Source organism: Mercenaria mercenaria, chromosome 14 (genome assembly GCF_021730395.1).
Source record: "Mercenaria mercenaria strain notata chromosome 14, MADL_Memer_1, whole genome shotgun sequence".
Classification (NCBI taxonomy): domain Eukaryota; kingdom Metazoa; phylum Mollusca; class Bivalvia; order Venerida; family Veneridae; genus Mercenaria; species Mercenaria mercenaria.
In genome coordinates, this window is record NC_069374.1 from 33,782,908 (window position 1) to 33,810,873 (window position 27,966).

Here is a 27,966-nt window from a genome sequence, read left to right on the forward strand (position 1 = left end):
GTTCACTGTGACTATTATCATTATACGATAATCTTTACCGACAGACCATACATATCGCGGCTATTTAAAATATAGAGTGAACGCAACGGATATTTTCTACCGGAATTCAAAATTTAATGCAATTCATAGCCACATATCTATGACACCGTGTACAATATTTTAATTTGTTTGTATGTTAGGCTTGATGCATTATATGTAGGTTTAAAACGTCCTCTGTGATTCAGCCGTGCAATCGGAAAATATCAATATCTACATAATTGTTAGATAGTCAAAGACTTATCAATGTGGTTCTTACGAAATCGAGATACGTCCAGTTTTTTCCATAGTACGTAATTTATGAGACATCTTTTATAAAAACGAAGAAAGATGACCAACAAGTTTCAATTATCACTTAAAGTGCTAATTGAAACGCGTTGCCATAGTGCTAATTGAAACGTCGTTGTCATAGTGCTAACTGAAACGCGTTGGTCATCTTTCTTCGTTGTTGTCTTTCATCACTTGCAGTCCATAGAATTCGATGTATAACAGTACATCTTAAAGCACACGTGCATAGAAAGCAAGCACACATATGAGCCGTGCCATGAGAAAACCAACATAGTGGGTTTGCGACCAGCATGGATCCAGACCAGCCTGCGCATCTGCGCAGTCTGGTCAGGATCCATGCTGTTCGCTAACAGTTTCTCCAATTCCAATAGGCTTTAAAAGCGAACAGCATGGAGCCTGACCAGACTGCGCGGATGCGCTTGCTGGTCTGGATCCATGCTGGTCGCAAAACCCACTATGTTGGTTTTCTCATGGCACGGCTCATATGTTTTAAAACCGGCCATTGTAAATAATTCTCATTTCTCGATTAATTTACTTCGGATGTTCACTGGCATAATTGTTTTATAAAAACAATTACACACAAAGTATTGCTTCTGATATAAGACGGCGAACAAAATTAAATAGTGCAGTAAATGTTAATTAAGTGTATATATCTAAACAAAAGGTATAAAGTTCATTGTAAAAACAAATTGCAAATAAGCCCACGTGACAAAGGCATTACAACTGAGTCTGTTATTAGTTTTCTTCGTTGCATTCTATGCCGTGTGGCGGCTTTAAAAGGTCTCTACGTTCTTGGACTCAATGTTGTTCAATTTTCTGATCCTTTGGAATCAAGCAATACATTCAAATTTACTTTAATAATGTTCCGATTAAGCCGGTGCTAGGTGAGATTGTTGGGGTAAGGAGTGTTACATATTTCATAACCTCTCATGGACAGACTCAGTCAAACCAAGTCTGCTATTACGCTGCTTGGTGGCGTGATTGATTCTATTCTGTGCTTCCAAAGAAGTTATTAACTATTACAAAGGCAGGTATGTAGTGCCGTGTGGCGGCTGTGAAAGTACTTTCACTAAGTGTTTTTTATATTTCCTGATCCATATAATTCCTGATTATTCAATTTTACTATAATAGAATTCCGCTTAAGCCGGTGCTAGGGGGCGTGAGGGGTTTTGCACACTTTATTACCTCTCATGGACAGACTCAATCAAACCGAGTCTGCTATTACTTTGCTTGATTCTTTTAGACTTTCTTTTGATAAACTAGTGTTACAGGCGATATTGTTCACGTAAACACATACGAAAATGCGGCATACCAGATCTGGTGCTTGGGTTGAAACAACAACAATACCAAAATGCACGTTATAAAACGGTTTCAATCTTGGAAGCGAATAGAAAGAATTTTTTCAAGTGTTGCTAAGGTAACCACAGGCTTAGTGTTGAGGAAGGTCAGAACATGCAAGATACATTACGGTATACCAGTCAATGAGTAAATAAGACATTTTACATAAAAGGAAAGGTCAAGAACTGTCAATTATCACTTTCCAGAAACAGTACATTTCTGTGAATAAAAGGAAGATACTTTGCTACACCTTCTATCTATTGAAATCAAAAGACCGCTTAGAAGAGCTTACTTAGATGATTAAAACGAGAAGTTAAAAAAAATGGAAAGCGATAAAGTTAAAGAGAGAATTTTTCGATGTTCCATAGTAGGAGACAGTTTTGTTGGAAAAACTACTTTGATTAAACAGTTCCTGGGAGAAGAAAGCACTGATGGACCGATACCTACGGTATTTGATAACTTCGCTGGTAAGTGTGTCCATAATGTTCAATACGACCTTCGTATTTTTTAAAATCAAAGAAATATACAATTGGTTCTGTAATTAATTAAAAACTTAGCTGAGTCACTTTATGCTGTGAGTCATATGATTTCTGATTCTTACAATAAGCTTGATTATATTTATCATACTAACTTTCACGAAAAGGTTTTTGTATTCAAATTTTGGATTTCTTACCTGTTGTAAAAGCAACTGCAAATCTTAAATTGTTCTTATTTCTTGTTTATGTTTTTTTCCATAGGAAATATTCATACTGCAGATGGTTTCTATACGGTCAGCATTTTTGACACAACTGGACAACATGACATGGATGGATTACGTCACTTCCCGTATGCCCAAAGCGATACAATTATCGTCTGCTACTCTGTTATTGACCGGACATCTTTTAACAACGTCTTACAGGTTTGGATTCCAGAAATTAAGAAATACACACTAAAAGGCACACATATCGTTCTGGTAGCAACACATTGTGACAGGATTGATATCAAGTCTGCAGCTGCCATACGGAGTGAAGGAATGTCACTAGCAAAAAAGATTGGTGCATTTCGCTTTGTGGAGGCCTCAAAGTATGATTTCGAAACTATGTCCAAACTTTTTGAGGCCATTGTAATGAAAATTGTGAAAAGAGAGTAAATATTACGAGAAAAATGGATAAACTTATTTCATTATCGTTTTTATTCTCCGTTCAGTTACACTGGAACCAGAAACGGAAATATTGACGTTTAAATTTCATATCGGGTGCATGACGTCATTTTTATATTTTTTTTTTATTTACGTCAATATTGTCATTGTTTATTCAGTCTGTTGAACAAATTCATCACATTTATACAATATTAATATGTGTATATACGTATGTAATAAAAATATTATTAGCCTTTGCATCGAGAAATATGCACTCGTTCTGTAGCGGAATAATATTGCGCTCCTAAAGTTGCCAAATATTTCCGCTGCAGAACGCGCACATATTTCTCGATAATATATCAGCTAGTTCATAGCTATGATCACAAATTGGAATAAATGATTGTAAAGCATACAACTGTCTTCTTGTGTTATATTGTTGAATATCTACATGTATAGAAGTCATTGATATGCCAACCTTTAGGTGCAGAATGCAAATATTTAATGTACAAGACAACATAGAGAACTACTTCTTTTTAATGCTATCTAATTATCACAAAGAACAATTAAAGGTTCATCACAAATGCGTTTTCCAATGGAAACTTATGTTCCTCCCTTCCATATTTGTAAAAGAGGATTACGTTTAGGCTCGAACGAGTGTTATGTTATCAGAAGCAGTTGATATATAAAAAGAAAACATTTCACTTGTTCTATGTGAAGACCTGATTATCCTACTAGAGTGTACAGTTAAATCTCGATATCTCGACTTCGTCGGGACCAAGAGGAAAAAGTCGACATATCGGAATATCGAGATAACCAAAGTTAGGTCAAGTTTGGTTGGTAGGTGGGGTAATGAAGTTTTGTGTTGATAAAAAGGTGTTTTCGAGAAAAAATAGGTATTGTATTGTAATTGTTTTGGCGGAGGTGAGTTACTACCGAAACTGATAACGGAGAGCATGATTTCTCAATCCGCACCTGCAGCTAGCGACAGATTCCTTTCCTTGAACGCCGTATTCGATAAAAAATAAAGAAAATGGTGAAAGACGTCTTTCTTAAAATATAATGGATAATGACCAGAACCACTAAAAACAACAGAAACCTCTGTCTATTATGTTAGAAACAAAACAATGAATAAAGATACCCACGGAATGCCCTGCTCAGTTTATTTATTTATTCATTTTGTTGGGTTTATCGTCGCACCGACACAATTTAGGTCATATGGCAACTTTCCAGCTTTGACGGTGGAGGAAGACCCCAGGTGCCCCTCCGTGCATTATTTCATCACGAGCGGGCACCTGGGTAGAACCACCGACCTTCCGTAAGCCAGCTGGATGGCTTCCTCACATGAAGAATTCAACCCCCCGAGTGAGGCTCGAACCCACATCAATAAGGGGCAAGTGATTTGAAGTCAGCGACCTTAACCACTCGGCCACGGAGGCCCCCCTGCCCTGTGCAGTATCTAAGAAACAAAACAATGAAATATATACCCACGGAGACTCTTTTTCAGTATATATTATATGTTATGTTTAGATATGATATAACACCTACTCGGTATTTAAGAAACGCTGATAGACTCCTACAGGAACTCGAAACTCCTGTCCGATATGTAACAAACTGTGATATAGATACCCATGGAAACTCGTGTCCGATATGAAAGAAAAAAATAGTACAGACACCTAGGGAAACTTATTTCCAGTATATGTTAACGGTGGATACCCACGGAAACTCCTACAAAGTGAATAAGAAACGATGAAACAGATAGCCTCAGCAACTCCTACCTGTAAGTAATGATGATATAGTTACCCACGCCACGGAAACTCCTGTCCGATGTGTAAGAAAAAATGCTATAGAAACCTTTGGAATCTTATTCCCAGTTCATATGTAAAAAAAAACGATGACATATATACCCACAGATTTGGTTTGTGATCCGTCTGTTATGTTAGCACTGGTTAGCAAAAAAAAAGAAAAAGAAACTTAGGTCTTCTAAAAAGTCGCAACGACTTCGTCTCAGTGTTGTTATATTTTCTGGTCCTTCGGGATCATTGATTTCAACTCATTTAGATTTGAAAATTGAATATTGCTTAAGCCGGTGCTAGGGGGCGTGCGCAGTGTTGCATTTTCCATTACTGCTCATGAACAGACTCGATCAAACCGTGTCTGCAATTTTCACTGTAGCCTTGTTTTCGGTGATTCCGAGGGGTTACTTTCCAGATTTTATGACCCCTTTTGAGTCTCAAAATATCCAATGTTTTACGTCCGATTGTATGAGATTTTTACATTTTCTGGTGACAAATGAGCTGAAGTTTTATCGAGTTTCATGTTTTTGTGTTCATTTTTCATAAAATGGTTAAGGAAAAACCCCGATTTCTGTCCGGTGACTGGTCGTCACCCAGTATATCTGTTCAATGAGAGCGATTACTTTATTCTGTTTTATATGTCTTTCGTCTTAAATGACATATCATACTGCTTGTTTATTAGCAGCACAATCTATAAACCAACAACATTTTTTACTTCAACCTTTGCCTTTTCATCCTTTACAACAATTTCACGGTCTTCTTTCTCATCTCGTGCCCAAGGCTGTAATTCACCCGACCCAAACATGATGAAAATTATTGCTCCAAATGTGTAGACTGCGGCTGTAATATAGAAGACTGTCTTCCACTGTTCTCGTGTTTTCTAAATATAGAAACATGCAATTTGAAAAAGGATAAAGCCTGAAGAAATGAGTTTATTCTAATTAACTGTACACTCATATTGAATCATGTTAATGAGTACAAAGAACTGTAAAAACTGAATGAAACTGGATTTTCTTATTTTGTTTATCATATCGTTTTCATAGAGATACAGACAATTCCCACTTCTTCAGAAACTCTTATTTTTAGGATGAGTTTTACCAGTGCCAAGTGACAAGTTAAGAAATAGAAAGCACAAATTGTAAATGAAAATGCGGACATTAAAAATATAGTATTAACTTAATGTGGGTCCATTGTACACTGGTACCCAACGTCTTGTCATTGTACGGTCATATGTTACTTGTTGACAATGCAAAACTGAATAAACGTTTATATTCCATTGGGTTGGAAGTCTGAGTCCTCTGGAGGGGGTGCTCGTGGAGGTGGGGATGTGTAGATACTATAAACAATGACAAGTTACTTAAGAGGAGGGTGGAAGATTGGTTTGGGGCAGTTTGCATGTGGGGTTAAATCCAGATGCATAACTTCACATGCTGAAAAAAATCCTATACTGTTTCATGACTCCAGGTCAAATACATCCTGAAATATGTGACACAATTTTTTATGCACTTAATGCATATTTTGACTAAGTCAAGAGCCATAACCAAGGTCTTGCACAATGACATCCCAAGAAAAACCAGGTGCGCAAATTGACATGCTAAATGATATTCATAATTTGTTTCAAGATTATAGATTAACTATTTTAAGAGGTATGCAGGACAAACTTTTAGGCACTTTAAGTATATTTTTATTAAGTCAGGGACCATAACTCAGGTCTGACTAAATGAAAACCAAAACGGAACCAGGCGCATAATATATTAAAAATCTGTTATGTTTCATAGGTCAAACTCATATTGAGATACATGCGACACACATGCTTTTTGACTAAATCAAGGGCATTAAATCTGGATTGACTAAAAAACCTCAGGTGCACAAATGATACATTTTGGATAATAATTCTTTAAGGTTTTTTACCATAGAACCCTATGTCAAATATTTTTTCAGATACGCATAATAAAATATCGAAATATTTAGGCCCTTTATAAACATTTTTGACAAAGTCAAGGGCCATGACCTGGTCTGGATAAGTGAATTTCAAAACAAAATTCCAGGTTTACAACTTCACAAGCTCAATAATGTTCTTGTAAATTAAATGTTCTATGACCCTAGGTCAAATACTTTTGAAGATACATACTAAACAAACTTTTATTTTATTTTATGCATTTTTATTATTATTCACCACCTCAAAAAGTGGGGCCACAAAAAGATAGCAAATGTAGAAAATTTAACAAATTACATCTACTGTTATAAATCCAATTGCAAATGGTGCGAAGAATCCGCAAAGTGAACCGGCTGTGTTTGAAATTGCTAGAATAATACCAGCATATCTTGGTGCAATGTCAACAGGATTAACCATAAAACCACTCCCATATTGGAATCCAGACATAGCCAGTCCGAGTGTCAGCATTGTGACGGCAATAACCGAGTCGTCAGTCACAGTTCCCATCAGTACTATAAATATTGCCGGTAGGATATTGCCTTTAAGAAACAAGATATAGAAACAGTGACACACATAATGGGCTGCATTTAAAGGTACATGAACACATTTTGTTTTAATTTTTAGAAACAATAAAAGATAAATGTATGCTTATATTAATAATAAAAAGCGTTTAATGTTGATTTAAAAAGGCAATGAAGAATATAAAAATATATATATAGGACTTTTGTTAAATATGCAGTGTTTGAACATCTGGTCAGAGATCAACGCAGATACTGCTCATTTCATCGATTTAATTGAAAACGTATTGTATGTACCTAGACTATTAAAGATTTTCCTTGCTATTGTAGTTGAAACGTAGCCTCGTTTCCTAAGATTGTCAGCAAGACCGGCAGAAATGTTGGCAACGACACAGAATCCTAGGTACGGCAGTGAACCTAGAAATCCGGCCTAAAACAGTGCAATGGATAATGTGTTAGTTGTAAGCACGGTATAAATAAACGGAATGTTCAAAATTATATGAAAAGAACAAGTTATTCATAATAGATAGGTCAAAACTAAAAGATATACCTTTTGGATATCAAACTTTAAAACTTCGTTCATATAACTCGGAATGTTTGTCAAGAAGCTGTATGCTCCCCACTCAGCACATGTCTGTGTTATAATAATTGCCCACACAGGTAATGATGTGAATATCTTTGACCAAGGCGTACTGGAAGACTGAAATCATGTTTTGGCAATCAGTCAGTGTAAAACAAAAATTGCAATCAGAAAACAACGTTTTTGACTATAGGTATCAGTTTCTTACATATATGGTTGGTTTTCTCTTACAATGTATAATAATAAAATGTAACATTTACTGAATTGACCTAAGGTACCGTTTAAATGTTAGTGTAACTTCTATTTCGTAACAGGATGAAATTGAAGTTATTAAATACTAAATGAAGTACTAGCTTCTTGTTTTCATGACATCCACCAATCTGAAAAAACAATATGTTTCTTCGAAAATTTCTCCCTTACAAAATTAATGCCAAATAATGCTCAATAATTGAAATATGGCTAATAATGTACCATTAAACCAAACAGTTTCTACTTGCTGCAAAAACAAATCACCCTTTTTTGGCTGGCATTTGCCTAATATTGATGCACGATGTACAGTGGGGAAGTGGTCGGTAATTACAAATATTTATTAAAGTAGATCAGGTTTGATTGTGATATTTAGCTGACTGATGTGAAATATAATGATAAATTGTATAACCTAGAAAGTATAAGTAAATGGCACTACCCCCTCTAAAATTCAGAAATGCTTTAACAGTGGGTGAAGAAAATGCCCTATGAAAGAAAAACAAATGCCGTGACCTGTGCTTTTTTGCTTTTATTAGTCTTAGAAACTAATATACTTCAAGCTCACAGAGTATAAAATAAATTTTAACCGTAGAATAAAATTGATCCTACATCCTTATCAAAAAGATTTGGACGAAGAATTCAATCTTTCACAAGCTGCAGTTAGTACTAGAATAGAAACTAATTCGCTTTTGTTTTATTAATAAAAATATTATCATAGAGCTGTGTGTCGGGTAGCTAAATTGCATATTTTGGGTTTTAGGGCCTTCTGTTTGAAAAGAAGCTCATCATGATTTACGTTGTTTTTTTTTTTTTTTTTTTTTTTTTAATAATTTTCCATGGCTTGTCAATTCAACAGTTTTTAAAAACGATTAGATGTTCGCAACTATAAGTCGAAACAATACTGAAAAAAAATCATGTTTTACGGTAAGCTAGCTGAATACTTTTATAAAACTTTAGATAAAAGGATTAAACGTGCTGATATATTTATATATGTTGGTTTAATTGTTTTACTCGGTTCTCTGTACTATCAATAAAGAATATAACAAAATTAATCTTTAGAACGAATGGACCTGACAATACATATAATTACCTTATAACTGAATAATTTACCTTTTTATTTATATCTAACTCTGATTTCAGAGTGTCTATTATGTATTCTTTCTCACTCTCAGAGATCCTGGGATGTGACACTGGAGTGTCTGACACAACAAACATCCAAATACAAAACCACACTACACCAACGCAACCTAAAATATGTCCTTGTTGTACACGATTTTTAGTCATATTCCAAAGTCTATAAATGATAGCATTATTCTATGAACTAACTATATCTTTTGTAAAAAACCTTGTAAAAGAAATGTTACATTTTCTGCAAATGTATACAGTATTTCCATATGATAACGCCATATTTACAATCACTTTAGACTAACAATTACGTTTCATTTTTCTTCAATATTCAAAAATATACGTCTTACCTAAAACATAGAATATACTAGGCCATCCGCCATCAAAACCGTCAACACACAGGAAACCACAGAGGGGAAGTGCTGCCATTAAACCAAACTGGGTGCCTGTTTCGTTGATGAATATAAGTAACACTTTATAAGCACATGTGTAATCAAAGTTCAGACTCGTGTATCTACTTTATTCAAATTTTTTAAAATGACCATTGTAAAAAAAAACATAATACATTATAATCGCTGAGAAAACTACAACATGTTTCCAGTTTATACAACATTAATGACCGTAAATAAAAACATTATACTTTGTAATCGCTGAGAAAACTACAACATAATGTGGTTCTGTTGATCTCTGACTTTGGAATTAAATTATAATGTTGGAAATAAGTCTAAAGTATATAAATAAAATCATACCGGAGTAGACAAAAGCAACGGATGTACTTCGTTGTAACGGCGGTATCCAGAAAGACAGCAATGTGTGTAGACAAGGATTCATTACACCCTAAAGAATATTGCATGGTGTGTATATGTATTATTTATCTTATATGCATAATAAATATGAGCATCTTAATTAGTGGTGATTTTTCTGTGCTGTATGAAGTATGAATACTTCTACTCAATGTCGTATTCGGATGAGATTTATTCGAATTTAACACGAAAGAAATTACTAATTATACCAAACATGATGAATAAGCATATATAAACCTTAAACCTTTTTGGAAGCGGGTATGAAATGCTGAGATTTTAATTCTCGCTACCTTATGTATGCGTTAATTTAAGCAATAAATAATATAAATTTACCATAAGCGCATTGAAAACGTTGTATGTAGATATTTATGTTTCATTTGTCACAAGATCATTAGGCATTTGAAGCTAACCGACATGTTGATAAGCATTTTTAGATGCTCCACTAGTGACAGTCACTACGCAACTGTTTTAGGAAATTTATATTTTATATCAGCTAGAAAGCTTTAATTTGCTGTAAATTTCATCGTTAATGTACAAAATTTACTATTTGCTTCAAATCTTTCTCGTTTGGTTAAAGTTTATTACTTTACCTGACATATTCCAGCAATAGCTCGCACAACTATAAGCAGACCAACACTTGTCCGTGCTGCCAAGGGCGTGAGCAGGGTTGCAATAGCACATACAAACATGCTCCATCCGTACAATAATTTCCCGCCGTATTTTGCAGCAAACCAACCACCAGGTATTTGTGACAGGACATACCCAAGGAAAAAGGAACCTAGTATTATTCCTTGAGTCTTTTTGTCCCAGTCAAACCTATCATCCTGTTTTGACATCTGTATTGCAATTAACAAAATATGTAAAAAGTTATTAAAAACGGATAACGATGGAACGATAACACGATGGTGTTGATGCGAAGACATTACTATGAAGACACGAAATACATTATGACAAATACGCGATTTTAAAACGGCAAGAAGATGTTGGTGCGAAGACGGTATGACGAAGACATGACCGAAAATGAAACGATGATGTTGGAGCGACGACATTATGACAAAGACACAACTCTAACATGACAAGGTGGTGTTAGAGTGATACCCCGACAGCATGATGACAAAAATGTGATATACATCGCGTCTTTCTACTGAAATTGCCGACTGTAAGTGATGCAATTAGATACATATATCTCGTGATTTGAAAATTATAATTTATTTCAGTTCAAACTTTGTGAAGTACAGTTGATTCTACATTAATAGTAGTTTTGGAATTTTGTCCGCCCGTTTGTCCTATAGTTTTATATAAGGACTGTTTATCAATACTTTTGATGTAAGGGATAAATTATTAAGCAGAACATTTTGTAAACTTTGGGGGAATAGGGGTGGGGGTGCGAAGGTAGTGTTGGGTCCTAATTAACAAATGAAAATATGCAAGAAACTTTGAGAAATTGATGATAAGAAATGCTCTCTTGCGTTAGTATAATAGGGAGTGTGATTAGAAGTAGTTAGTACGCGTGTTGAGCTGTAAGAGACAAATTGCTACAATAAATTTATAAGAGTGGGTGCAAATATGTACTAAAACACTAAGGAAAGACAGGAATATTAAAGTGGAAGGATCATGAGAAAATTTTGATGTTAACAGGGTTGGTAACTTTGAGAGGTTTTTTTTTGTGTATCGAATACAAAGAAACAAGAAAACGTCATGAGGAAGACAACGGTATTTCTTTCACTTACTGGGTAAATGGTAGGAATGAAATGGAAGGAAGGGAATGGGCTATGAATAATGTGCTGTCGGTTTCATTATAGAGATAGCAATTTCGAATATTTTGAAAATCCGAAATTGTGCGAACACACTGTCTAATACTCATACTATATCTGATTTCAGTGTTCTCTGTGGTAGCAAATCATTAACAAAAACATGTATATCCCTTACAATAAAAATCCTTTTGAGTTTTAATCATAACAGGGCAGAAGTTTAGAAGATATAGTGAAATTGAAAATCATTACAAATCTGATGTTTTAGAATCACAATGAATCAACTTGTTTTATTTTTACTTGCTTAGGTTGACATCTTTTGAAATAATCAAAATATTCAAAATGCAGCATTTTTCTTTATGTTATTAGTATGCATACACTAGTTACATAATGAGAAATGGCGCTAATGCATGCATGGTAGATTCAAGTAGCAAGGTTTTCTGCTCTGTAATGCAATTTTTCTTTTTTTAACATTGCAATGATTTTGCTGAAATTACATGACAGATCTATGCTTGACATTTAGGAATATGGCATGTAATGTATGCAGTATTATAGCTTCTATAATTATTGTCTGTCTTTATATATTTATTCAATGTCTTAAAATATTTATTGTAAAACAGAAATATTATTTCAATGTTTTCATATAGTTTTACTTTCTTTTGGAATATTTATTGTAAAACTGTTTATTACTTCGGTGATCGACCTTAGCTTTAATCTGATAATAAGTTAACATAAGTACCTCCTGATAAAATTTAAGTACTAACCGTTTCATTTTCACAAGTATAGCTGTTATTTTCTGTTCCTGATATTGACTGAATGCAATTCTCGTTACTTGTAACGTTTGAAGTGTCTGTCATGCATACGATAGCTACACTCATGTTTACACGCTGTGCGTATGTATTCACAGTGCCAAAGAATGAGATAACAATGAGGGCAAAGCGGCAGGAACACAAAAAATGCTTTCCACCATTGTCCAGAGTCTCTAAAAGATAAAAAGACCATATACGTAGAAAGATATACAAGGCGTATTTCGAAAGTAATGAAACTGGGTCTGTATGCCCATTTTTTGTATGAAATCCTGTTTATTAAGACTATAAATGACTTCACATTTCCCTATTAGCAAATAAATGGCTAGTACTTCAGCTAAATACGGGGCATTTTTGGCCAATAATTTTGGTATATATAAGAGGAAAATGACAAATATATTTCGTTAAAAATTCTAAGGTAATTTTAAGATTTCGTAACTCGTTACAAAGTCCTATTAAAACATCTTTCTTCTTTTGAAAACGTTGATTTCATTATTTACTGCATTCATTTGTATTTCCATATTGTTTGAATACATATCTTAACCTTAGTTTTCACTATGTACAAACTTCTGTCTTCGCAGAATTTCTAAATCAGCAGTTTTCTGACCAAATTGTGTAATCATGACTGTTTTCTCATTCCAAAGTTTTTCATACGAAAAATTCTGTACGGGCTTTCATTCTCTCAATACTAGGGCATTCCTAACTTTAGAATCAGTGTCAACTTTGAGCAATGTACAGGCAATTCCAAAAAGAAAGACTTAATGAGATTCACAGAAACAAAATAACATAATTTTGGAATCCAACTACATTTCTACAGCCATCCAAACAAAGTGTCTGCATCAAATCAGCTGGTAAATGATAGTGTATATGACAGAGTCCTTTTAAAACTTACGAATAAATGTAATATATTATTTGATTCCGGTGAAACTTGTCCTGAATTTAACTAAATCATCAGTCTTTACAAATGTCTTCCAATACTTTATCTAATTTAAAAGAGGAACACATACGCATACTGGTTGCATTTCTTTTCGAACACCCCTTTTCAACAATATCTTTGATCCTAGTTGCCATTACGTATATTTTTTATAAATATAACTAGCATGATGTTCGCATAAAGCAGCAAGAAAGAACGGTCGGCATTAGTTCTCCCGCCATGAGTGTTCGCACGCATTGCATGTACACTATTAAAACTATGATAAACCTAGCCTTAACGTTTAGTCAGTATATGGTGCACTCAATACGTGCGTACATTAAATGAAGGAGCGATTTAATATTCTTTTGAACACTATCTTATTATAGTAGCTTATGAATTCACACATTCATTCATAATTTGCAGCATGTGATCTAGGGTGATCAGTTATTTCTAGCTCCAGCAAAGACACGGGAAAATCCTGTCTGGCGTGCGCGCATGCAATTCTTGTATGCCGGAGAGTACTTTCCCGTGTTTCTCTGTGCTCGAAACACTCATCATACACTCAGGAGTATAAGAGGACTCACGTGCTGTAATGAATGAATGTATGCTTCAATTCATACGTTACTTCATTTGTATAATAAAATAGCGCCTAAAAGAAAAGCTGTTTTTCTGTATATCTTCTACAAATTAAAGAAAACGGCGTGCAAGAAATAGAATCTATCACTAGTTGAAGATGAGGATGGAAATATCTGACTCTCGGGTAACTGTTCTCAGTTCTACGATTACTCGGCAGGGCCTCGTTACCACCTAATCAGTTACCCTCGAGCTAGATATTCCCATCCATATCTTCAATCAGTGAAAGATTCTTATAATATTACACTGTTTTATCAAATTAAGATTGTTGAAAACTCATCAAGTTTACCTTCTTTCTTGATATCAGCGCTGTATTCTTTCTTCCCTGAAGGTTCATCTGTAGTCATGTTTGTAATTATACTTTTTCCAGGGCTTTAATAAAAAAGATAAAGATACAAATGCAATTAAATTTATCTATCTAATTTAACAATTTTAAAATCATCGAATTTGTGTTTATACATAACTAAAATGCTACAGTGTGTATATAAGTAGCTAATGTTTTACGTATATCAATAAAGTTTCATATGTATTTGAGTACATGCATATTTTAATACACTTCTGTTTAATATCGTTGTAATTCATTTGTTTTGTGTTGTTGTTTTTTTTTTCTACAAAATAAATTCATACTTCTTTGATATAAATGGCTCTGAAAAAGATGATATAAAGTGTGTGAAAACAAAAGTTAGATATTGGTAAAAATCCAAGAAGAATATAAATTTTCATTGCAACGGTTTCCGCACAATAAGTTTGGTTATGTATAAAATATCTTGCAAAAATATTATGTCAATAAGTTTTTACCACGGTACTCATCTTTTCATGGATTTTGAGAGAAATTATTTTTCGCCTAAAAAGTGTAAGTTAGTCCCTTTAATTCAAAAGTTGATAAGGTGTCCACTGGAGAGGTCAAAGTAAGACGATGTACCCTGATAGATGCTCCAATACTTGACCTTATTTAGCAAAAACAAAGGCATGCAGAAAAATAAAGAGTTCCTTGATTGCTCTCTTTATTTCTGATCATACTTCCGCTGTAGTTTTTGTGAAAAGTCTGGTCAATGTCGCTTTTCGCTAGTATTTTAAGCCGCAACATCCGTATCGGGAAGCCGAAGCTCTACACAAACACCAGTCTAACAACTTGAAATATTACTAAACAATAATTCAATCCATTAAGATATATTGCGAGAGTTACACTACATGGAAATTAAATCTGTAATTTATCTTAAGCTAAGAAAGGACTTCGGACACTATCGTATGCTTCTAGCCGTGCCATGAGAAAAAACAATATAGTGGCTTTGCGACCAGCATGGATCCAGACCAGCCTGTGCTTCTGCGCAGTCTAGTCAGGACCCATGCTGTTCGCTAACGGTTTGTCTAATTCCAATAGACTTTGAAAACGACCAGCATGGATCCTGACCAGACTGCGCAGATGCTCAGGCTGGTCTGGATCCAGGCTGGTCGCAAAGCCACTATATTGTTTTTCTCATGGCATGGCTCATTTCGCTAAAACATGTAATAAAAATGTATCCGAAATGACAGTTCTTTCCGAGGCTTGCCTAAGGAAGCTGGATCGGAAAAAGGTTAAATCGGAGTAAGTCTGACAACAACCCATCTATAGATAATGTTGTCTATTCAGGGCTGAGTTTGTGGGCAAAACATATTCGAAATGTGTCATCTGCAGGGCTAAAGTAGAAGCAGGTCTCTGCATAAAAATTCCACCTGAAACTCGGCTGGACCGTTTAGTTCGTTTTCGCGTCTAGCCGTATTTGTATATGCCATATGCATGGAAAGCGACTTGACACATCACTTTCATGGCATCACACTGAATGTGAAACCATCACCGATATGACCTGCCAAGAAGCTACTGTTCTTGACCTATGCATGACAGGCATATCCATGCCAAGCGTTATTTCTGTTGGATAGACTATAGTCAGGATCAGATTAACTGCTGTGCACATATTGCCTCTTTTTTGTTGTGTTTAGGCCTAGTCCGCCGCAAAGAACAATCTTCAATTCAGTTTTCACAGAAGGAAGAACATGAAGTAATGAATGCGTGTGACATTTAGTATGTGTCTAAAAGAAATAAATATAAATGCACAGAAGAAGATGAAGAAATAATGAAATGAAAAATATATAAAAAATACAAAAAAATAATAAAAACAAAATGGAAAACAAATTACATCTTCATCGCTAGTGGCGTGCGCGTTGCGAGGAGGGCATGCAGAAGATTATCTGGTGTGTTGCTAGTATTTGACAGCACACATTTGCCAATCTACTGCAACAAACAACCAGGATAAGCCAATGAAAATTTAACCCAACGAATAATAATGAATTCACAGTACATTTTGTATTTGCTTCTCTCACTACTATACATGTATAACATGCCTATATGTGCCCTTTCAAACATTTGTATAGTATTTGAGTTACGAATAGATGTAAAAATATGTGACTATCAAATTATTAAAAATGAATATAAAAAGTATTGGTTACTTTACATTTGGGAACACCCTGTTGTTATATTTTTTGTTTAAAAGTACTGCGGGAACAATGTTGTTTAAAGCAAAATAGCTTTTATATGTATATAACAGGGTACGTAATTCTATTTAGAGCAAAAATTACCATATTATGAAACAAATATTGAAAAATTTGACTTTAAGAAATAATCTCAAATATGTATTTTGATGGTATATGTAATTAAATACTTATTTCTCAGTGGTTTATTTTTCACTGTTGGAGTAGGCAAATTCATATAGAAAGTGTCCGAAGTCCTTAGCCACATATATCATTCTGAATTTTTTTTCTTTTCCTTAAGGTAATGGACCCGTATTAACAATCGGCAATTTCCGTGCAGTTCCGTATTCTCCGTATGCGATTTCGGCATCCTTCGGCTATTTCAGAATTTTTTATTTTATCACAATCGGATAATGCCGAAATTGCACAGGTAGAATACGTAAACGAACGGAAATTGTCGATAAAGAACGGTTCTGCACTGATTTTTTTTACAGAATTTTCGGTAATACCAGTCCATACTAAATAATCGCATTAGTTGTCTGTCACAATTTGGCTCAATAAATCCAGTGAGAGATTTGACCTTAGCTTCTATAGGTTATGCGTGACACTTTCACATATCATTAATATGAAATGTTAAAGTTCCATGACAACATTAACATTTCGCAAGACTGGCTGTTAGTTTCGCATTACTGAGTCGGTCGAAGAATGACTTGGCGTTTCCGTGTTTTGCAATATAAATGTAATCATATCGTCGATGTATGCGTCGCAGTCATCTTGTTGACATATCCATCGGCTGCAACGAAAGCTGATGTCTATGTCACTCTGTCAGTAAGTGTAACTTACCTACGGTGTTCCGTTTGGACAATCGTGACTTTTTATTGAATCCTAAACCGCGATGCAGGATGATACGATGACGAAAACGCGATGATGCGATGGCACGATGATGAAACAACGATGGTACGATGGTGAAAACGCGATGGCACGATGATGAAATCGCGATGATGCGATGGTACGATGGTGAAATGTCGATGTAATATCGCGTTTTCATCATCGTACCATCGCGTTTTCATCATCGTACCGTCGCGTTTTCACCATCGTGCCATCGCGTTTTCATCATCGTATCATCGCATTATCACCATCGTACCATTGCGTTTTCACCATCGTGCTATCGCGTTATCACCATCGTACCATCGCGTTATCACCATCGTACCATCGCATTTTCACCATCGTACCATCGCCTTCCGGTGGTCATGCGCAGTGGTACAGTATATGTGTCAGTAATACAGGCTTGATACAATCTCATTTTCACATTGCACTATGTATCTTCTACATCCTAACAAAAAAGGCTAAGTTTGAATAATATCATGTGACTATTACACCCAGCTTTTTATTTACTTTCATGCATACATAAAATACAAAGGACGTGGCTTTGAAGATTTTACACAGTTTTAGTGAGTTGAGCACTGAACATTTTGTAAAACATTTTGCAAAACAGCAGAATGTAAATGGTAAATTTCTTCTCACAAAATACATTGAGATACATTCTATTGTTGACAGAAATTCAAGTGCACGGAACTACGCATTTCTAACCGGAAGGCGATGGTACGATGATGAAAACGCGATGGTACGATGGTGAAACCGCGATGGTACGATGGTGATAACGCGATGGCACGATGGTGAAAACGCGATGGTACGATGATGAAAACGCGATGGCACGATGGTGAAAACGCGATGGTACGATGGTGAAAATGCGATGGTACGATGGTGATAACGCGATGGCACGATGGTAAAAACGCGAAAGTACGATGGTGATAACGCGATGTTACGATGGTGAAAACGCGATGGCACGATGGCGAAAACGCGATGGTACGATGATGAAAACGCGATGGCACGATGGTACGATGATGAAAACGCGATGGCACGATGGTGCGATGGTGAAAACGCGATGGTACGATGATGAAAACGCGATAATACATCGACATTTCACCATCGTACCATCGCACCATTGCGATTTCATCATCGTGCCATCGCGTTTTCACCATCGTAACATGGGCGTTATAACCATCGACTTCCTTTTTTCACGTCCCATCGCGTTATCCCCCTGTACCTCGCTTTTCCCCATGTCCCATCGCGTTTTCACCTTGGGTCCTTCGCGTTTCATCATGAAACCATGGGGCTTTTTCACCATCGTGCCATGGGCCATTGCGTTTTCGTCTCTTTGCCATCGTACACGGGGGTTTAGTATTAAAAAAAAATTCACGATTGCCCAAAAACGGAACCCCGTACTTCCCAAAATATTTTAAGAAAAATCAAATTTTAAATCACATTTTTTGCTTTACCAAAATTGTTTTTACTATTAAAAATTATTTTTCAAGTCTTGTGGTTTCCGGAAACTGCTGCCTTTCCCAAAATAAAATTTCCTTTTTTTAAGGTTTTCCCAAAATGGGAAATTTCCGATTTTGTCAACAAACATGTCCACGGGAGGTAAAATACAAACTTACTTTAAAAGGGCACTTTTTTTTCACCCCTGTTCTGCGTGCAAGGAACTTAATTATTCCCAAAATTTAAAAATTCTTTCTTTAGCTTCTCCCCATACTTTAATTTAAATTTTTGTGCTGACTGAGACACATATCGCAATTTGCATCCTCTAAAGTCGGGTACACGCTATTTAAAAAAAAATTGAAAAAACCAAAACACTAATTGAAATAGTTAAATTTTTCAAGAGTGCCTGAACAGTTCTTTGACAGTAATTTATATATGCCATCACCCCATCCCTTTTTTTTGTCCAAAAGTATGCCTTTTGTCTTATTTTTCAGGTCTGTCGCATCTTTCTGATTGTTTATTAATTAAGCTTAAGACGTAAATTTTGTGACCCTCAAACATGCAAGGCATAAATTTTAAAACCCTTATCAGACGGGACGGTTTCGGGGGAATAAAATGTCGAAAATTCACCAAAAAATTACCCCCATTTTTCCCCCTTATTTTCCCTTAAAAGGAAGGTTTTCCGGCCGCGATTAAAAGTAAACTTTTTCTAAAATACCAGAACCTTCTTATTTGGTTTTTTTTTGTAACACAATTATAGAGATCATAAAAAATAACGTCGTCAAAACCCGGGGGAAAGGGGGAAAATGAACTTTAGATTTTGCTTAAAATTTAAGCGAAATTACATTGTTTTTAAGGGCCAAGTAGTAATGGGAAATTTCCTGCCCGGGCCCTTTTGGAGGGTCAGTTTTGCGATTTTGTTTATTTTAAAACCCTACAAAAAAAAAACCCCAAATTTTTTTTAAACCATTGGGGCCCGGTTTTTAAAACTTGCTTTCAGTGTGGCACTTCCAAATGCAATGGCAAGGACTCAGCTTTGAAATAAAGAAACCCAAAAGGGAAAATTTCTTAATGGAATGGTTTTTTTTTAGCAAAACCTTGTTAAAGGGTTTATGCCATTTGATGTACTTCTTAGATTTTTCCGTCTCAATTATGCGACCTTTACCCACAATAAGGGGCCGTGAGTAGTTTTTTAAAAAAAAGCAAACCCTTGTTAAGTATTTTATAAAAGGCTTTGTTTACATCTAAAGGGGCAGACACGACGTTTTCGTGCGTAACCGTTATAGTACTTTTTGGGAGATGGATTTTAGTTTTTGAAACCCCACTCTCTCAGTAGGACAACAGGGGGTAATCTTTAAAAAGAAGACTCAAAAAAATTTCCCCATTGAACGTACACCCGCTTTGAATGTACACATAAACCTAGGTTAAACCTTACCCCCCCCCTTTATTTAGAAAGAAACTTACATCCAGTAGGTTTTTTGGGATATTTGCACCCCTTTTTTCCTTTTCATTAAAAAATTCGGTTTTTTTTATAGTTAAAAAGGGGCAAAAAATTTTCAAAACCAAAGGGGGTTTAATCTTTTTTTCTGTTAAATAACATAAACCCTTCAAATACTTACAAATTTTTTAAAAGGGAAAATTTTCTATAAATTTGCTTTGAAATAAACTTACCAAAATTTTTAGTTCCACGAGATCCCGGGAGAAATTTAAACAAATTTTCCTGATTTTCAAAACCCCTTTTTTGCAAAAATTTTTAAAGCCAACTCTGAAATACATTTAAACCCACTATTTCTTTTCCTATAAATCCCACTTTAAATTTCAGTCAGGCGGAAATTTTTAATGGTTTTTTAACATAATACTGTTCGGGTACAATTCTGTCACAGCATACAAGTTTTAAAAAAAACCCGTCAGTTAGTCTTTTTTTCTACGAAATAAAAAATTTAAATTCCCGGGTTTACACGATTTTAAAGGTTTCTGGAGATGCAGTTTTTTGGTTGGGTTTTCAAAAACATCTTTAAAACCTTTTTAATTTTTGGGCAAAAAAATTTTAAATCATTTAAAAAAAATTTCCCCATTAAAATATGCTTTCAGATTTTAGAAAATTTTTTCAATACAAACACGAAGGCAAAATTGTTTTAAAAATTTCTTGTTTGTGGTCAAAAAGGGCTTAATACAATACGAAGTTATATATAATAATATCAGTAAATTCTAAACTAAAACCCCCTTAAACCATGCGGGCCGATTGTTCCCTACCTTTGCGACCAGTACATGGGACATGACACCTGCACATCCGTCCCATTTGGGTTTAAAGGAACCCAACCTTTTCGCTTTTTAACCAGAAATGTTTTTATTTAAAACCCCCCTTTTTAATCCAGGGACTACCCCTATTTAAAGATAATTTTTTCTCATAAAAATTTTAGCGGGGGAAAGGGTTTAAACCCTTTTAGCCTGCTGATGGTAGGCAATGTTTCCCCTTCTTCCGTGCGGGCTGTCATGGTCTGCATTTTTCGCTTTTCCCGTCAGGGGAGCCCCCCCTTCGAAAAAAAAAAGGTATTTCCCCAAATTTCAAGGGAGGGAACCGTTCCTTTTTTAAAAATTTTAGTGGGGTAAAGGGTTTTTAAAAAGCCCCAAAAATCATTTCCATGAAAGAAAATTTTTTCTCTCGAAGTTTTAAAAAGAAACCGCAAAACCCTTTTAAAAAATTATGGATAGAAAGAAGATACATTTGGGTTTACCTGTCGGTACCCTAACAAAAGTTTTTACATTTCCCATCATTTAAAAGGGGGGCCCCAAATTATACAAATATCTTATTAAAAGGGTAGTTTTAAAAGTTTAAAAATTAAAATCAAGTAAAAACAAATTAACTTTTTAAAGTGGAAATAGCCCGGGTAAATACAACAACCTTTAATATATAATTGTATCCCTATCAAAAATTAAATGCCGAAATTAAAATTCCTTTAAAAAGTTTTTTTAAATTTTAAACGATGAAAAAAAAATAAATAAATAACTCAAAATTAAATTGCCCATATTATAGATTTCTTTTTGGTGTATGCATATACAATGTTTTTTAAGATAGTGGACCCCAAAATGACGATCGGCTTTTCCGTTGAAACAAATTCTCCGTATGCTTTTTAGGAAATTCCCCCACCGCTTTTGAAAAACTTTCCCCCCTTTTAACGCCAAGGATCCGAAATCACATACGGAGATAGTATCCCCCGGAAAATTGGGCGATTGTCATTACGGGTAATCCCTTTAAAAATTTGGGGGTTAACCTTTTAGCCGAAGGATGGGCCCCCCCCCGAAATCGAAAAAAAACGTAGTTACGAAAATCGAAAGGGAAATTTCCCCCGATTGTCTTTGGGGGTTGAAAAGGGTTTAGGGGTCCCATTATACCCCAAAAAGGATCCCCAAAAATCGCATCCCGGAATTTACTTTAACCCGCACAAAATTTGGGCCGGTTGGGTCAAAAAGGGGGGATCCCTTTAAAGGGTTTAGCGTCCCTTTTGCGAAGGTTTCCCGAAATCAATAGGGGATTAGGGTTCGCACGGAAATTGCCGTTGTAAATACGGGTGACTCCCCTTAAAGGGTTAGGGGTCCCTTTTAAAAAGCCGAAGGTTTCCCGGGACATCCCCTCGGAGATTACGAAATCGAACGGAAAATTGCCGATTGCCCAAAAACGGGGGGCCCCCTTTAAAGGGTTTTGCGGTACCTTTAACCCGAAGGATTCCAAAATTTCGAAAGGGGAGATTACGTAACCCGGCACGGAATTTGGGCCGATTGTCAATACGGGGGACTACCTTAAGGTTCCGGCTCAAATTCGCCCAGGAACCCAAAAGCGACACTTTTCATAATTTTTAAATTGAACAGAAGTGAACTTTCAAAGGTATAAATTTTAAAACCCCGCCCAAATCTTAACTAACATCAATACAAAAACAAAAAATTTGGGTTGGGCCCGTGTTTTCGCACCCCTTTTCCAACTTTGTCCGGTAAAATCAGGGTTAAAAATTTTCTTATGACAGGTGACTTTAATTAAAACTGCGGGAAAAGGCAGTGGGCGGACGGCCGGGACCCCTTTTTTTTGGCGAAAAAATTTATAGGGGCCAAATGGGCCAAAAAGCCACAAATAGTTTTTTTTCGCTTTTAAATTTTAATTTTTTTGTATTTTTTTTTCCCCAAAAAGTGCCAAAGAAATTGCCTTTTTTTTTGTAATTACCACAGGGCCCCGGAAATCTGTTCATTATTCCCCCGGTTGTGAAAACTTCGGGGAAATGAAATCGGCCTTGCTTGACTTTTAAACCATTTTTTAAACGGTTTTCTGATGGATTTTAACCCCCGGGTTTGATTTTTAAACCCCCGGATTCCTTATATAATTAAAAAAATTTCCCCAAAGCGTGGATTATCTAGCCCCCCGGGGTTTTTTTTAGTTCTTGGGCGTAGGGGAAATATATCACAAAGGCCCGGAGGACCCCAAATTTTAAAAATTTTTCTGGGGGAGCCCCCACGAGCCCCCTTAAGAGAGAAAAGGGGAAAAACCCGCCTCCCCAAAACCCCCCCAAACCTCCTCGCCTCCCTTTGGGCCTGGCGCCCCCGGGGGCCGGCCCCTTTTTCTCAAAACCCCCCTGAAACTAAATTTTGGGGATAGGGTAAGGAGCGTGGTTTTTCCCGGTTGTATATCTTCCTACGTTGAAACAAAAACCTCCCGGAAATTTTGGGAAAACGATCCCCGAATAAAAAGGCTTCATGAGAGCCCAATAGCAGTTTTTGCTTGGGCCCCAAACGTTGGGCCAACGGCAGACTTTTTCTTTGGCCCAACGAAGTTTTCCCGACTTGGGCCCAACCCCTTTTGGGTTTAATTGGCGCAACTTTGCCCAACGGTTGGTAAAACCTTTTGGCCCCAAACGATTGGTTTTCCCAAAAACGCTCATTTTGGCCCCCAAAGGGGCCAAAAAACCGGGTACCCAAACCTTCATCTTTGGGCCCCCTCCTTTGGGGCCAAAAAACTAAATATCCAACACCCCATTTTTTGGCCCCCCTTTTCCCCTCCTTTGGGCCAACACATTTTTTCGCTTTCACGGTTGGCCCAACTTTGGGCCAACCCCTTTTTTCTTTGTTGGCCGAAGGATGCCCAAACCAAACACCGAAACGAAATTAAAAAAGACTAAAACTAGCATTTTAAAACATGTTTTTTTTTTCAAATAGGTGTTTTTGTTAACCCCTTAAACAATAAAAAAATTTAACATTTTTTTAAAAGTTTGTTTCAATTTCCTGAAGACATTAACGAAAAAATTTCACCCCATTCAACTTTAAAAATTTTGGGTTTCCGTTTTTTAAATAAATCAAAATATTTTTTATTTTTTTCTGTATAACCCTTTTCCCCTGAAAATCAATTTTGGGGCCAAGGGAAGAATATCTGTGACAAAATTTTAAAAGGGTTGGGTTCAACGGGGGGGCCCCAAACACGTTTTTTACAATACTTTTAATCTTTGGGGGGCCAAAGGGGCCCCAACAAAAACTTTACCCTTTTTGGGGGTTTTTTCCTCGTTGGCCCAATATTTCATGTTTACGGGGGAAAAAAGGGGTTGAAATGCGAGTTAATATATATCCAAAATTTTCCCCGGGGCGGACAAGGGCCCCCCGTGCCCCCCGTTTTACTTAAGCCGTGATTTTACCAATCTTTTTAAATTTTAAAATTTGGGTTTACATGGGTTGTCACCAAAAAAACCCTAATTTTAAAATTTAAATGTTTTTTTTAAAAAAATTTTTAAATTCACCGAAAAATTCCCCCCCCCAAATGTCATTTTAAATGAAGGACATGCTGGGCCCTTTTCGTTAAAATGCATTAAAAAAAAAACCCGGGAAAAGTTTGAAAAACGACTTTACAAATTTTATAGGGCGCGCATTTTTAGTAAAAAACATTTGGGAATGCAAACCTTTAACTTTATTGGTTCTGTTTTTTAAAACCCTTTCGTTAGCCCAGTTAAAAAAAAAAAAGAGGGCCCAACAAAAATACTGACTTGTTTCCAGTGATTTTTTCTTCTGGGGTAAAAGGGAGATTTCCCAAAGGGCCCAGTTTTTTCCGTGATAGTAAAACAAAAGGGCTGTCGGGAAAGAGAGGGCGGGGAAGGAAATAAAGCGAAAAAAAATGAAAATTGTTATTGGAACTTTGTTTTGGGGAATACTGATGAATCTTTTCAGTGAAGCAAATTGAACCACTAAAATTGTGAAAACAATCTGGGGTTGTTTTTAGTGCCCCGTGCGAGGGGCGGGAGGCCCGGAGTTGGGTCCCGGGCCCGCGCCCATCCCAAAGCCGAAAAAAAATGGCATAGTACCCATTCCCATTTTTCCCATGCCAATTTTAAAATTTAAAACCCCCCTTTGGGATATCCGCAATTGGGAAAATTTACTGGATTTTTCCCCATGCTTTAAAGGGTAGACTTTTCCCACGCTTTTAAAACTACAGCCCCCTGCTAAAATTACCCTTCCCGTCTTTTAAAAGACTGAAAATAATTGAAAAAGGGGAAAAACCCGAACACACCCACTTGAATCGTCTATTAGTGGTGCGACACCTTGTGGGGGGATATCTTTTCTTTGATAAAAATTAATTGTTTGGGGAGAATGACCTTTGCTCGGGAACCGGGTACTGTCAATGCCGGGGAAAACCCCTTTCTAAATTTAAAGTTTAAAAATTTGCTTTTTTATAATTATTTAAAAATAAATTTAAACCCAAAAGAGTGTTTTTAAAAACACTCTTTTATGAACTTTTATGGGGGGGTTTTACACGTGGGGTGCAGCACAAAGGGGAAAATTATTAATACGACGTTTTACCACCCAGTGTATAAATAATTTTTTAAAATACTTTTGGTAAAAAATCTTTTCCGGGTTTAATATCCTTAATTCAAAAACAGTAGAAAAAAATAGGGTAGCGCCTTTCTTATCACTTTTTTTTGGTCGCAACAAAAACATTACGTCACCGCCTTTAAGGAAACCAAATTCGGTAAGAGTTTTTAAAGAAAAACCCATTTTGCATTATTGGGAATTAAAGGTCAAGTGAATAATGCCCTTTTAAATCTTTTTTTTTTTTTTTTTAAATGTTTATGTTTATCTATGGAAAAGGGTACTTTTTCACTGATGTCCCTAAACTAAACCAAAGATCCCCCACAGTTTTGAAAAAATGACCCCTTTAAAATTTTTGGGTTTTTCTTGTTCTGTATACTTTTTTGGGGAATTTTTTATATTCTGGTTTTTTCAAAGGGATTTTTTTTTCTTTTTTTTTTACTTTTCCCTAAAAATCCAAACCAAAAACATACAAAATAAAAAGGGCAAAATTTTACCAACCCAGGGAAAAACCTAAAATGGGTAAAAGTGGGGGTTTTTTAAATTTAAAATTTCAATTAGAACTTAAGTTTTCTCCCCCCAAACGAACGGGGATATTAAATTTTTTGGAAATGATTTTGTTTTTTTAAAAATATCAAATTTTTGTTTAAAAAAACCCTTTTTTAAAGGGCCTTCTTTTGGGCCTAAAATACGATAAGCAAAGAATGTAAAAATTACCGGAAAAACCCCCAAATTAAAGACAAATTTAAATTGAAATTTTAAGTTCAAAACCGGTATTTTATATACATTTAATATGAAAAAAAAAAATCATCTGGAAATTGTGGTAATCATAGTCTATTTATTAATCAGCTCCCCAACGTTTTTTGGGTTATTTTTTTTTGGGGCGAGGCTAAAAATTTAAATTTGTTTAAATTAAAAAAAATTTTCCCTTCTTTCCTTTTCTGTTGGGGAAGTCCCCCCCCAAATTTAGGGCAATCCTTAGAAATTTTGGGAAAATTTTTTTTAATTGGATAATTTTGCTCAATGTCGTAGACTATGATCTGTTGGGGGAAATTCCAAAAATTTTGACCAATCCTTAAAATATTAAAGTATTTTTTAATTGGAAAATTTCCCCCAAATTGCTTTAAAACACAAGAAAGCCAAAAGAAACGGGAAAAGAAATTTTCCCATAAAATTTTTCATTTTATACCCTGACGCTTTACATGCTATAGGTTTTTAAAACCTTTTTAAATTTTGAATTGGCCTAAGTTTCAAAAAAAACCCTTCATGAAATTTTTTAAAGGGGAAAAAACCCTCATTGTTTATTATTTTTTAAAAAATGAAAAATTATGGGTTTAATTTTCCAAAATTATAAATTTTCCCTATTTGTTTTAAAAACCTAAGTGTGGTGTACTATACTTAACGTTTACTGTGTCCCCACCCCCAATATGTGCAAGTGAAAAAAACCCAATAACTTTACGGGGACCTTTTTACTTGATTTTCCCCCATTATATTAGTCCTTAAAAAAGTTTTGATTTTTAGTTTCCCCCACCCAAAAAATTAAAAAACCAATCAAAAACGTAAAATTTTTTTTGCCTAAAAAATTTTGGGGAAATTCATTTTTTTTTTTCGGGCAAAAATTTTTTTCGCCAACTTTTTTTGGGTTAAATAATTTTGCACAATGGCATTAAATTATTTATTTTTGCATGATGTCAGAAAGGGAAAGGTTAAGTAGGCTTTTTAAAATTTTTTTCCTCCAACTAAGAAAGTGGCTGGGGCTTTGGGGAAACCCAAACCTCAAAGACGCAGGTCTAGTAAATCAATTTCATGACTTGATGTACTGTTTTATATGTATAGGTAATTGCGGGGGAAAGGATGATTAGTTGTATAAAGTTCCCATTATTTCTAGGGCTTATTTGTAAATTTTTTAAAGTTTGTCGATTTTTAAAAGCATTCATTTTTTTCTTTTAAAAAAAACCCTTTCCCCCCTACATTTCAAAAATGAACTTGCCCTTTCTTTAAATTTTGGGCCCGTACCATTAACTGAAAAATTGGGTGCTTCCCAAAAACCCTTTAAGGGGACTGAATGGCAAACAGTCCGATTTTATCGGGATGCGGGGAAACGTCAGTGTGCGGGTTGTTCATGATTTTCCTGGTCCCCCAAGCCCAACATTAATCAATCAAAAAAACCAGCGTGAAAAAAGGGATAAATGCAACCCTATTTTTAGACTCCCAGTTTTCCCTTTTTTTGAGGGTTTTTAAAAACCCTTATCTTTTCTTTTTTTTTTTACTATCTTAAAAGTACCAACTAGAAAATAAAAATCTAAAAACCCCAAAAATTTTCCCCAAAGTAAAAAAAAAATACAGTAAAACACACCAATTCAGTTTAAGTTTACGTCAGAAAGGACTAAAAAGCAAATAAAAAAAATAATCGTAAACCGTT

General features: G+C 35.4%; 2 protein-coding genes across 2 annotated transcripts; one reads left to right on the forward strand and one right to left on the reverse strand.

The window, feature by feature from the left end:
* Positions 1-1,984: 1,984 nt before the first annotated feature.
* On the forward strand, positions 1,985-2,805 carry LOC123526767 (ras-like GTP-binding protein RhoL). Its single transcript, XM_045306016.2, has 2 exons — positions 1,985-2,110; positions 2,348-2,805. Exons 1-2 carry the CDS (start codon positions 1,985-1,987, stop codon positions 2,789-2,791), a joined length of 570 nt encoding a protein of 189 aa, XP_045161951.2. The 3' UTR covers positions 2,792-2,805.
* Positions 2,806-2,926: 121 nt separating this feature from the next.
* LOC123527219 (sialin-like) lies at positions 2,927-14,254 on the reverse strand. The gene is made up of 10 exons (XM_053523244.1): positions 14,173-14,254; positions 12,296-12,513; positions 10,371-10,616; positions 9,727-9,814; positions 9,328-9,423; positions 8,963-9,099; positions 7,577-7,726; positions 7,324-7,456; positions 6,806-7,047; positions 2,927-5,452 (listed from the first exon to the last, which is right to left on the reverse strand). The coding sequence occupies exons 1-10, from the start codon at positions 14,228-14,230 to the stop codon at positions 5,264-5,266; spliced, it is 1,557 nt and encodes a 518-aa protein (XP_053379219.1). The 5' UTR covers positions 14,231-14,254; the 3' UTR covers positions 2,927-5,263.
* Between the last annotated feature and the right edge of the window lie 13,712 nt (positions 14,255-27,966).

Coding starts and splice junctions, on each gene's coding strand:
- LOC123526767 (XM_045306016.2), top strand. CDS start 1,985: ATGGAAAGCGATAAAGTTAAAGAGAGAATTTTTCGATGTTCCATAGTA. Junction 2,111..2,347: donor CTGATGGACCGATACCTACG/GTATTTGATAAC, acceptor CTGTTGTAAAAG/CAACTGCAAATCTTAAATTG.
- LOC123527219 (XM_053523244.1), bottom strand. CDS start 14,230: ATGACTACAGATGAACCTTCAGGGAAGAAAGAATACAGCGCTGATATC. Junction 12,514..14,172: donor CGCTGATATCAAGAAAGAAG/GTAAACTTGATG, acceptor TTTATCTTTTAG/AGACTCTGGACAATGGTGGA. Junction 5,453..6,805: donor TTGGATTTATAACAGTAGAT/GTAATTTGTTAA, acceptor TTCTATATTTAG/AAAACACGAGAACAGTGGAA.